Source organism: Anopheles moucheti, chromosome 3 (assembly GCF_943734755.1).
Source record: "Anopheles moucheti chromosome 3, idAnoMoucSN_F20_07, whole genome shotgun sequence".
NCBI lineage: Eukaryota > Metazoa > Arthropoda > Insecta > Diptera > Culicidae > Anopheles > Anopheles moucheti.
The window spans coordinates 21,076,310-21,088,883 of NC_069141.1; the positions used below are offsets into that span (position 1 = coordinate 21,076,310).

The window sequence follows — 12,574 nt, forward strand, 5'->3', positions numbered from 1 at the left end:
AGAGCCTGTCGCCGTGGGTGAATGGCAATTTTGACACACGCCACGATCGAAGACGATCATAGGCAAATGAAGCCGTCGTTATGGGGGAGGTTACGCAATGGGCTTTCGGAGGGAGGGTGGGTTTCAAGTGTGGTTCCGACTGGCAGGAAAGGAGAAAGTTTCGTACCGGGGCGACTGGGGCGATGATGCAAGTTAATCGTTATTCTGGACAGAAGTGATAAAGAGTGTTTAACAGCTAAGCTGATTGATAAGCATAAGTTATGGTGATGACTTTAAAGCAATGCTCGCCAGCAAGCTTAACATACATTATGAATACTAACACACATTTTGTTTTATGTTTGTTTACCTGCAGGGAAATTGTTACGAAGAAGTGATCGTGCGTAGTCCGTGGCTCTACGATTCGATTCTTGTCGGTCCATCGTAAAGTGTTAAACGAATGATTGTGAGTGTGTAGTGCAATGTGACGCAAATAGAATGGCCTTATGTAGTTCTCGCGTGTCTTTAAGCATAGAAAGTACATTGAAGCAATTGTGTGCGTGTACGAGCAAGTGTTTACATTGAATTATACAGTGCTTATTCGTGTGTTAAGTGTTCGGAAATGGCTTTGGTGAACTATACGCTGCCATTTGGCAACATGCAGCCCCCGACGTGGGCTACCGTGAGTCCGTTGCAAAACCAGCATGCATCGGCTGTGAACAATCTGCTGTACGGACCGGCCGGTCATCAGGGAGATGATCAGGATTTTTACAAGAATGCTCCATATGCTCCACCACAGCGACAAGCAAAGCAAACTCCTCCTCAACAGCAGCAGCAGCAACAGCAACCGCAGCAACATTCGATTCAGTACCGACAAACGCCCAGGAACAACTACTTGCCTCCTCCATCGTACATCCCGCCAGGCGCCGGGAACTATCCACAGGCACCCACACCACCCCCACAGACACAGCAACCACCCGGTCGGACGTACGGCGAGGGAACGTACGGGGACGGAAGCGGTAGCCCACCGAACGCGGGTGTACCGCAGCAATCGCAGCCACCGTCTCAGCAACCCGCATACTACGAGTACTCGTCCGGTAGCTACGCCACCCAACCCGGCCGCCCATTTGCGGATCAGCACGCGAACCCACAGACGGGTACGAGCTATCGCCCCAATACTCCCCAACCGGCGGCACCACGAACGCCTGTCAATCAGGGCGGTGCCGCCAGCTACCCGCAGCGACCGCCGGTGTACGCTAGCGTGGGGTCAACCGGGCCCCGCACCTCGATACATCCGGTGCTGGATTACGATGAGGAGGAGGATGATGATTACTACGACGAAGCGGTGGAGGTGACTCCGATTGTTGGGATCTCAGGTGAGTGTCAAGGAAGGAGGACATTTTGGGACTAACAAGCTGTAGGAATGAGGTGAAATTATTCAAACCCACAAGCAAAGTTGGCGTTGGAGATAATGATGGACATTGATTTGGGATACGATACGGTCCATCTTGCTCTCTTTATTTGTTACAAGAGCAATTATTGGAAGTCCTTGATAGGAGCTTAACATAAACGGGGATTTCCCGAATCGCGCATGGCGGGATGTATCAGAGGGATCTATCGTGTAGACAGCGGGATGGGGCGTAGAGTGAGATGACTGATAAAAGGGAAGGAACATCCAGATCATGGGAAAAAAGATATGCGATAAAGCAAAATCGGAAGTGGGAATGGCGAGCTTCAATGGAGTCTAACCCAAGAAGTCGATAGCGAGCGGGATAGGAAGGGGCAGCCAGTTGATAACCTGCACGGAAGCGACGAACACACTCTCCAGTCTGACCATTGAAGTCGAGCCTGGAGGAACTGGGGCGTAGTCCATGCTGGATCGACCTCAGCAGCAGAACAACGCCTTCAGGCAGAGAGGGTCTCTAAGTTCGGAGGAAAGTCTGACAATTAGACCTAGGGATGTGTTGGACTTGACTGCAACGTGGTCCACATGTACATTGAACGAGAGTGTTTCATCCAGTAACCATCCAGAAGTAGTGCGTTTGAGGATAAAGCGATGTTGATGAGAGGCCATAGTCATGGGTGTTACCTGACGAATACATAGTTAACTACAGCTTGTAGCTAACCTCATAGTAGACAATTTTGACATGCCATTGAAACAATTTGGGGCTGCTTCAACCAAACATTTATAACTACTTCAACTATGCTTCTAATATCTTGACACAAAACGTGTACCAACCAAGGTAATTAGATGTCTGCTAATGAGGTACGTTATGCTATTTGAGAAGATAAGATAACCTTGGTATTGCATAATTTTAAAATGGGTTAGAGATTTGATAATCTCATCTTCGATACAAAAGCTTAATGATGATCCATAGAAATAACTACAACGTCATACAGGTTACTAAGATACCAGCAACCAACACTACACGATGTACGTACGATGTTCGATTGCAGATAAACATTAGGATCGCTCCATGCACCACAAACACCCCACGGCTACTGTCGAGCCTCTCTCCCATGCTTAAGATGTCAACGCAAGGAATGAATAATTTGTTGTGTAGCATTCAAAACCCAGGTACTTACAGTAACCCTGACACGCGGTGTAGCGTATTGCCGCTAATGGTATGGTACAAAAGCGATCCAAACAGTGCAAACATATCGTGGCCGATGGGCCGCCACACGGTAAAAGCTACGTCCTTTGCATCGGCACGGTACAGGATAGCGAAGAGCTTACCGCATTCGCTACCGCTTGATTGTTCGCTTGGTGGCGAACCAGTGGCCACGGTGACCCGTGCTGTCCGCGGCACAAAAATCAATAACGTTTCGACCGTTCATCATCACCGGCACCGGAGAGGGTGATTGCCTTTTTCAAAGATCACGAACCGTGCACGGTTTTATGACACCGTCGCTACGGTCGCAGCAGATCGCTACGAGCCGGCAGTGATCCATCACTCGTCATTTCGTGTGCAGCCGGTGATGAGTGTTTGCTGACGGTCCCACGCATATGCTCGAATCCCTTTGGTCCTTTCGGGTCGAGCGGCTAATTGATTTATTGGTTTGCGAGAAGCTTTCCAGGTGCCCTTAAGAGTATGTGCAGTGAATGTCAGTGTTTCTTAACCTTGAATGGGCGATCGTACTGATGAGCTTTGGTTTAGTGGTGAGATGAGTGATTTTAGCTTCAAAGCACGGTTTGAAGCCTGTTTGAACTTTTAAATAAATGTTTTGGTTGTGGTTAACAAGTGGAATGTTTCACAATAATAAGAAAGAATTTTAATAAAACAAATCAACTTTAGTAACTAGATTTGATTTGGCAAGAAGATTTGAATTCAATATGCTTCCACCAGACGACATTGTAACTTTTCTCAGACTGTAACACTCAAGCACGGTCTCCATTGTTTTATGCCGTGTCGCTTCACAAACATAATCCATCATTCCCAGTTTTGGCGCTCCAAATGTATTGCGATACCATGGCAACCTGGGTTGAGCGCGATCATCAAAAGTGTGCCATGACCGCGCGTGCGTCAGCGTGTCATAAAATGCGCAAAGTTTAATTAACGTAACACAAAATCTACATCTCCCGCGCTAGCATCCTGTGTGAATTCGCCGCGATGCGTTACGTCAGCTTCGGGGCGCATTGTGATACATCCGGCCACTTCCGACCGGATGTCGGCACGTGCGAATGATCGTGCGGGTTTCACAGTAACAACTGCTGGAGGAGGTTGTAGTAGTAGTAGTAGTAGTACTCGCCTACAACTTACAAGAAGATGAGTTGAATTGCGTGGTCGTACAGCAAGACGGCATAGAAAGAAGAGGACAACCCCAATTGCTTTGCTTTTGACAGTAACTCATCAAGCTGCTGGATTCATTTGTTCTCAAACTGTCATTAGCGACGACCCACCGTTGGTGATCTATTGGCACGAACGAAACCACCATCGTTTTGAGACGTTTTGTAACAAAATAATGAAATTCGAATGCTGGAGATCCAACAGAGCGGCCTGACCGACAGGTTGTTTGACGAGGGCTTGGTGGAGTGGAGGGGTAGAAACAAAACCCGATTCACAAACAAATCTCAACTCCCTTACGAGCCGCGCCGTCAATGGGCAATTTCACGTCAATGCCAGTCAGCCAGTAAGTCAGTATGTTAGTAGGCCCGCGCTCACTTGAGGCTTCCGTCTGTATGCGTTCGGGTCGCTTGTTTTGTGTTTTCCAAACACTGGAAGGCACCCTTGTGTCTCAGACACGTGTTCGGGGAGCCGCATGGGAACGCAGCAACATCCCCTACTGATAATTGCTGCCGCGTACGCACGCAGCACAGATCGTCTTTAGTATTGCACGATTGGGCTGTGTTGTACGTGATGGAAATATCTCACCTTCTGCTACGTGGGCTGGTATGTGCCGCTGATTAACGCTCTCTTTGATTAGCTGACGATTAGGGGTGCTGTGGAGCTGCCGGGTTGGCGGGTTGGTGTAGAAGCATTTGCACGTTTTGGGATGAAATTATTGTCATGCCATCGCGGCATTATCCGTCAGCTGATGCGCTAATATGTAGTGTGAGGAGCTGCTGTTGAAGGACGTACCTCGAACGCTGGATGTTTCGTAATACTTCAAATAAACAGAAGTATCTTCCGACTAATTAGATGCAAAGCAATCACTCGGTCGGTTCCCGTACTGTCGGGCTACGGATGCATTGCGGTAGACTTTACACACTTTAATAGCTGTCGAGAGTGTTGGTGAACTGTTGATTCATTAGAATGGGAATTCAAGGGACAAATCAAGCTGTAAATATAAAGAAAACGGTTAAATTAACCATTTATGTAAGAGAGCCGATTGATGAGACAAATAACAGAAGTTGTTGACAAAGCTATCACGAATTTGATTAACATGTTAATTAGGTTTAATTTATTTTTAAAAGTTTACTGTCATAAGTTCAAATATAATCATAAAATTTGAGTTATGTTATACTTAGCGAAATACTTTTAATGGATTATCTGCGATCAGACACGATTGTCAGACATCCAGGAGCTTTTGCCATCACACCCGCAATACTAGCAACGCTTTCGTTTTCAATAATGTTTTGAAGAAAAGATGCTTTTTTGGTGTATTTTGAACGCACCAGACTGCAATTTAGTAGCAAATTCGACCAGCATCGCTAACAACTTTACCCTTCGACATTCTTGTTTGCTTTTCAACCGTAAACCTAGCACCACAACCCGTTATCATAAACACAAACACGAAGTCCTTTGCTTTTGACAGACGTCCACGACCTCTAGTGGTGCGCTGGCGGTGTTAGTAGAAGATTTTGATATGTACCGTCTCGGAGGTTAATCTACGCAATTAGCATCACGGTGCAAGCTAATGCACTAGATTACTGATCCGGTTATGTCGCGTAGTGGCGCGAAACCTTTGTATACTTATTTGTCAATCAATTCACACTTGGCTTGCTGTTGTGATCCTGTAGAGAGAGCAAGAGATAGGGGGGAAGAGGGAGTAGGGAGATCAATGATTGAGTTGAGGTTGAGTAATACTGCAGTTCACAATCTGAACTTCTCGCATGGATGACATTAGTAAGGCGATCCTGTTAACAATTTTTTCACGATGGCTAATAGATCGTTCTTTGTGGACATGTATCCGGAAAATAAATAAGTGAAAGGAATCGTCATCTCATTCCTTTCATTAGCCTGCGAAGGACAGTTCTCGCCAGAGCTCAACCGTTACTCATGCGTACACGCCTCAAACCGACGGACTACTAACGCCGGAAGAATGTGCTCCAGCTCGAACCGATTTGGGAGCTGCATACGCTCGTTCGATTAACATTCTTTACCTTCCGCGAGTGTGCGTGCGCGTGTGAATCATGCGCTCCGCACTGCACTAAAGCGGTGCGGAATTGCGTAGGTGACGTCGATTGTCAAAGTGGTGGAACAGGGTCACCGCTAACCTTGACTTTCGCCGCCGGCAATGCAACGGTCATGAAACTCGCTAAAGGTCGTCTTCCACCGGGGCCGCCATTGAATGGCGATCATGTTCTTTATTAGCGTGCGATCGGAATAGAGGCGGTCTGGGCATTTCTGACGGTGTCGCCGTCGCCTGCTCGATCTTCACCAACGGATCAGCTACAGCGTTTAGCGAGCGTGTGCGCCGTGTGTTGTCGTGCGAAATTTGACAGCATAAATTGACAGCCGGCGCCAGCAATGGTGGATGGCATTTTGCACCATGTTTAGTTTATTGCCTGTGCTGGGCTTGGTTTGTTTGTTGATTCCTTTTCGGTGCGTAGAGCCCGTTACGCCCCGATGCATACCGTTGTGGATCTAACGCTAAACAATCTTCCGCCTATGCATGCATGACGTCTGATTTCGTTGCTTGCACGCTTCAAGCTTACTAGTAGGGGCTCGGGAAAAAGCTTGCTCCCCAAAAAAAACAAGATCTCCCTTTCACAAAAGGTATCATTTACATCATCCAGCGCTGTAGTATCTGCGGCTACACTGACAAACGTTTTATTCAATTAACACCGTCCCACTCATAGCTCCAATTAATACACAATCCCTTACTGATTCGACACAATCAAGTTGTACCCGGCAGAGGTGTGAGAGACTCCACTTCCAAGAAGCGCACAATGAACTGCATCCAATGTTCACGTACACCGGCGGTGGCGTGCGAAGCTAAGATTAGGCTTCGTTCGTAAGGGAAGCTTTCGGAGGGGTGTGTTTTTTTTTTTTTTGGTATACAACCGTCTGATGAGGGATGCAGCTGTACGGGATGCATCTCGTGCATGTCGCCGCAGCGTGTATACATTTCGCAAAGCATCAGCAATCGTAGATCTAATCGGATTCGGTTGAAACTTATGCACACTCGTTATGCGTTTTGTATGAATTAAACAGTTGCGCTAAAGTCTCCGCAATATGTACCATTCCACGTACGAACCGTTGTAGGAAGTGAACGTGTTTTTGGGCGAGCGAGTTTCATTTAGGTCGCAGGTTGTGTTGCTAATGATTTACTTTCGGTTTCTAGCTTAAGTAATCATCACCATTGTTCAGTGCAGCAGTCCAGACAGTAACGGGCATAACTTTTCTTTACAGATAACCGAAAAAACTCTCGCATGCCAACAGTCACACCGATCCAGGGGCCCATATTTATAAAGAATGGGACCGTTCCTGTTGTGCCATTATTCGCGTATCCTCAAGTCAGCAACGGAACATTCATCCAAATACCGGTAAGTAACCATAGTAACCATCAGCATGTTATGTAAAGCGTTTGACTGTACCGTTAACAATGTGGAAGTAATATTATTCATCCAGTGAAGTGAAGTTATTAATAGACTACAAAGACTATTTGGACTTGTGAGAAGTATTCACGAAGATAAAAGAGACAACATAAAGTGCAACAGAGCTCAGGGGTCTGCCTGACACCAGTTAGAGATTTGTACTAGGTTTTCTTTTTAGAGATGTACATGCACATAAAAAAATACCAGCTAAATGATAATGTGTACTGGTGGATTGGACAACCCTCCATCCATCATTATCAACACGGAATGAATCGAGAGAATCCGACAAGTTTATTACTTGGGGGTTATTTTAGCTGACAATTTGATGTTCCACGCTCACATCGACTGGGTCGTCAGCAAAGTGGCTAAGAAGTGTGGATTCTAAGTAGGCTGGCGAACGATCTCGATTTTTTTCTTCGGGAAAGTACACCTCTACAAATCACTAATTTCACCATACTTCGTCGTCGGTGGTTAAAGCGGACATTCGATGGACATTCAAGGGTTCCGTCGTTTTTGTGCAGTCTGGTCTGACACAATGTTAATTACTATCTGAGTAATCGGCATGGGTTTTGAGAGGATTTTAAGATGCATTAGTAGATCATAGACCCTAGGTCCTGAGAACTCCAAGATATGTACCACAAATTTTATGAAATATTGATCTCCTTTTATTAGTAAATCTTGCATAGTTAAGTAATACCAGTAATACGCATGACAGTTAGTAAATTCGATTATTTTTGTAGCAATTTATTCCCTCACAGTACACATGGAACAGTTCTCTTACGTACGAGAAAACTACCAAAACTTCACCTTTTCGACGGTGTCATTGACGCGATGCGATAGATTAAAAGATCGTTATTTTTTATGCAAATTCGGATCCACACTGGCAAGCGCTTCGGTATTGCGGTTTCGCGGCTGCCCAAGGGAAAGGGAGATCAATCAAGACCGGGGGGTCGGTTTTATTTTTTTTGGTGGGCCTGGTCACAAAAGCAAGTTCTGAGTTCGCGAGAAGGCTAGTCTGGCTAAGCGCAAACCCGGCTTACATGGACGCCCACGTGACAAATTTCTGTTGGAAACATGAATCCAACGGTTCGGATCGCTCCACCACGGCAAAGGCTCCAACACCATAAGAATTATTTCTGCTCGGGGGTAAGATTGTCAGCTTAGTTGTGTTATTGCGGTTTTTTTCGTTTGTTTGTTGCACTGAAGGAAGAAAAAAAGCGTGCTACAAACATCATTTTGTCTGGCGGAATCTTGTTCCACTTTTTTTTTGTTCGGTTGCCTGTGTTTGGTGTTGCGTGCCGGTTAATGTTTAAGTCAATGGACGAAAATGAGTTTTGATTCTTCTGTCGTTACACACCCAAATTGTATATGATTTCCGCTGTGGCCTGGCACTGTGATTGATTCGATCTGGGTTGATATTTTCGGCCCGGCATGAGAATATAGCACCGGACAATAAAGTAAATCCTCGCCCCTATCCGTTCTAGGTGAATGTTCTTCGGTGGTTTAATGATTGTTGGATTGAACCCATTAGGTATTGTGGCGTTGCACCAGTGCGGTGTGAATGGTGGTGTAATAAAATTGGAGACTCGATCGGTACCGGTACTCGGGGTGGCCACATGGATTTGGTTCTCCGCGTGGTGTTTGGAGCGAACCGAATCTCCCATAGGTTGGGTCACTATGACCTTCACATTCACTTCCCCAGTCGGGCGTTGTTAGACGGACATGGTGGTACCACCTGCAAGAACGTTTCCTCCGAGAACGAATTGAAGGTGCCGGACACAGACCCACCTGATGGCTACGTTCACCGATTGGCCGCTTTGGTTATGAAACGATAATTAATTAATATCCCAGCCTTAGACACGCCAAGGACGGGGCCGTGATAATGCCACCTGGTAGCGAGTGCTCCCGTTTATTGTGTGCATTTGATCGCATTTCACACTGTCGACGCCAGCATTGTCGTGATCGTTCACGTCCAAACCATTGACAACGCGCCCAGTGTGCGGTGTATACGCCTATATTTAAACAAGCAACCGAGCTCCACAACGATCACGCCATAAAAGCAGAAATAAATCAATTTGCTACCGAGAGGTACTGTGTGGTACCAGTGGATAATGTGGCGGGAACTCGGGTGTACCAATATTTCCGGACAATCACCGCATGCTAAGTTGGTGGAGACGGTGTCCGAAAAGTGTGTTTTGTTGGTCGGATTTTATTGCCGCTCTGTGCCGTACCGGTGCCGTGTGGTGTAATGTAAAGGAAGCAGCGAACAAATCTGTCCAGATCCAGGTTGTTTATACTTCCACCGGCAGCGTCGTGACAGTTGGTGGAGAACGTGAGCAGACTCTGGTATGGTACTGCGAAACGCCTGCAAATTTCGATGAATCACACACATGGACCGAATTGTCAGTACGGTCAGGCCTCCCGGGATAGCGTTGTGGTTCATCGACGGCGTGCGAACACGGCCCAACACAATCGATCGACGATCGTTCCACACGTACACCAGTTCATGTGGTAGTGCTCTACTGCTTCACTGGATTCCAACATTCCACAGGTCATTCACTAGAATCCGTCGGTGGATGTTTTATGCTTTAACCCAAGAATTTCGTCACATCTTCGATGCAATTCTAACCTCCAGCTCCTTCCTGCTTCGTTTCAGATATGGTGGACAGCTTTATCCGTCGCACTCGGGCTCAGCATTCATGGAGATGTCATCAGAGGTGTTCCGTGCATAAAGAAGTACCATCAACTGTTCTGTCCGACGGCGGGCAATACCTATCCTAGGTGAGTTGGGAGGACCGGAACGTGCTGTACATGCACAATCGCAGCCAATCGGGTTTGGCAAAGTGGCCCATAAACATGTGCGCTTTATGGCGCGCCATTGTGAACTGCATCAATCAATGTACAAGAGCAGCATGGCACGTAGAATTCATTAGAGTGTATTCTGATGTTGTTGAGTATGTTATGGCGTTGGAAGCCTCGTCCGCTGTCTCACGTAAGTCAGACGGACTTTTTACGACTTTCAAATATCACCATCAAGTCGGTGATCTTTCTAATATCTGCTACTACCACTCTCCACTGCCTGATACCTGATCAAATTTCACAAATGATGAAAGGTCTCCCGTCCGGTTCGTTGTTTTGTTTTGTTTTTTTCCTATTCATCCTCCTTACTTTTATCAATTCTGGTACACATTAGCAACATCCAGCAATGCCTCCGGAATTCAAATGTGGTCCAATCCACCGGGGCTCGGATGCGCTAAAATATGAGAAAGATAAATAAGTGACATTTAGAAATGAGGTCACTGGCGTCGCGCTCTCAACATCATCGCTGACGTTGGACGAAAATCGAGGGTTGTAGAGACGTTGATGTGGTGAAGTGATTTTCCACTCGATTTGTTTCCCGCATCGGCTTGAAGCAGAGAAGTTCAGCGGGTTGATTAGAATGGCAAGGCCAGCTGTCATCGCCGGTGTACACGCACGCGCGAATGGCCGTTTGCCTGTTGCCAGTTTGGACACCTCTACCGCGTGACATTCGAGATAGAATTGGCAAGCCGGCAGGCAGATGTAGAAGATGGCCAAACCGATCACTTGTTCGGGTGATGTGCCTTAAGTGTGTATCCTCTGGGCGAAGTATCTACCGAGATATGCTTGAGCCGATGGTTATCAGAATAATTCTTCAGCGTATTGGGCTTTAATGTGCTATTCGGATGCTTTTTTGTTAATTCTTCTTCTAACTAGTGACAAGATTGAGATGTTCATCGATGAGAACAAAGCACTAATGAAGCGAATGTATGGTGACTTCGAGATGGCATCACGGTTTCCGCCGTCGTCCCCGGGGCGGAAACGTAAGCGGAGTGTACCGGGGACGGATCCCTACGGTGACGATGACGAGTTTACGCTGCTGCCGGAACTGATGGACCTGTACGGTGAGCCGGGCGGTGAGGTACGGCTCGGTGGCGATTCGTACTTCAGCAAGCTGCGAAAGAAACGTCAAAATCAGAACACTAGCACCCGTGGTAACAATGGTGGACGCGGTAGCGGCGGTAGTGGCAGTGGAGCTAGCGGAGGAACCACCAATGCACGCCAGACGGCAACTCCAGCCAACGGGAATGGAGGCAGTGCGAACGGCGAATCCAACACGGGCAGGTAAGATCTCTCAACAAGGCAGATAGTGATCGGTGAGCAGCGGTAGTAACATTGTCGGGGTGGGTTTCTCCAACAGGGTTGATGCCTGCGAGTCGAAGATCGAGATAGTGACGCCATACTGGGCGACGAATTCCGCCGGCAAGGTGCGCGCCATCGTCAACACGCAGCACTTTGAGCAGGCGATCCACCAGGAAGTGTGTTCGTAAGTAGATGGCCCAGTGGAAACGGTTGCTCGCGGCGTGTGCTTTAACTTCTATCTTACCCTTCCACCTTCCTGGCCTAGCAAAACACAAACGAACCGTTGCTCCGGCGACTGTGGCTGTGAGCAGAAGTACAAATGGCACCGATTGCTAGCGTACGATCCGGACAACGATTGTAAGGGCATCTTTATGGACTGGTTCCTGTTTCCGTCGTGTTGCGTCTGCCGGTGCAATCCTTAGCTCTGGATCTCGCGATCTTCAGGGAGAGACACCAAATTGAAGAGATTTTTCATAGATTCGCCCCCCGCCCCCAACGCAGTAAGGTGCCTTGATTACTGTTCATATCACAATTCTATTTCCATCGTGTATCTGTGTAAGCACCGGCAAAACTCAACGAGTTGAAACGCTTGTTGTGTTCCTTCATTACTTTCCTTTTTATGCTGTATGTTTTTATTTTAATTTTTTAAAGTACCACCTATCCATTTTATTCTGCTCTCAAGCATAACAATAAAACGTGGAAACTACTTACCACCATTGAAACATTATTTGCTGGGGTTGTGTATTCTTCAGTGGGGAGATTCATTATCACCTGCAGATGAAAATAATTAATACAAATAGTTTTGTTAAGTAAGATATATATGAAACTATTTCAAATAAAGTAGTGCACCTGAAAACCCCTGCACCTAGTACGCCCGAATGTATGCAATGTACTCGAATGTAGCTACTCGAAAAAGCATCATTCGAATACGCCTGAAAGTATGCAATCGGAATACAAGATTACTTCATTATTTTAAACATTCTTCACTATTTTTAAATAAAATTGTAGTGTAACCTACCTGCTAAGGTACCTTAAAGCCATTCAGGCAGTAAACCAATAGCACAATGTTTCGTCTAAACTCCCGAATTCCATTCACATCCTGCAGGCCCGCCCATTAGCATAGAAACATCATTTGTCAACGCGTGCGAGAAGTGAAATGGAAAATGCGTTCGGTTG

The 12,574-nt window shown here is 46.7% G+C and overlaps 1 protein-coding gene across 1 annotated transcript; it reads left to right on the top strand.

Annotated features, from left to right (window-relative positions):
- Positions 1–598: 598 nt before the first annotated feature.
- LOC128301784 (protein spaetzle 3) lies at positions 599–12,088 on the top strand. The gene is made up of 6 exons (XM_053038414.1): positions 599–1,352; positions 7,053–7,186; positions 9,894–10,018; positions 10,973–11,380; positions 11,457–11,582; positions 11,664–12,088. Exons 1-6 carry the CDS (start codon positions 599–601, stop codon positions 11,818–11,820), a joined length of 1,704 nt encoding a protein of 567 aa, XP_052894374.1. The 3' UTR covers positions 11,821–12,088.
- Positions 12,089–12,574: the final 486 nt, after the last annotated feature.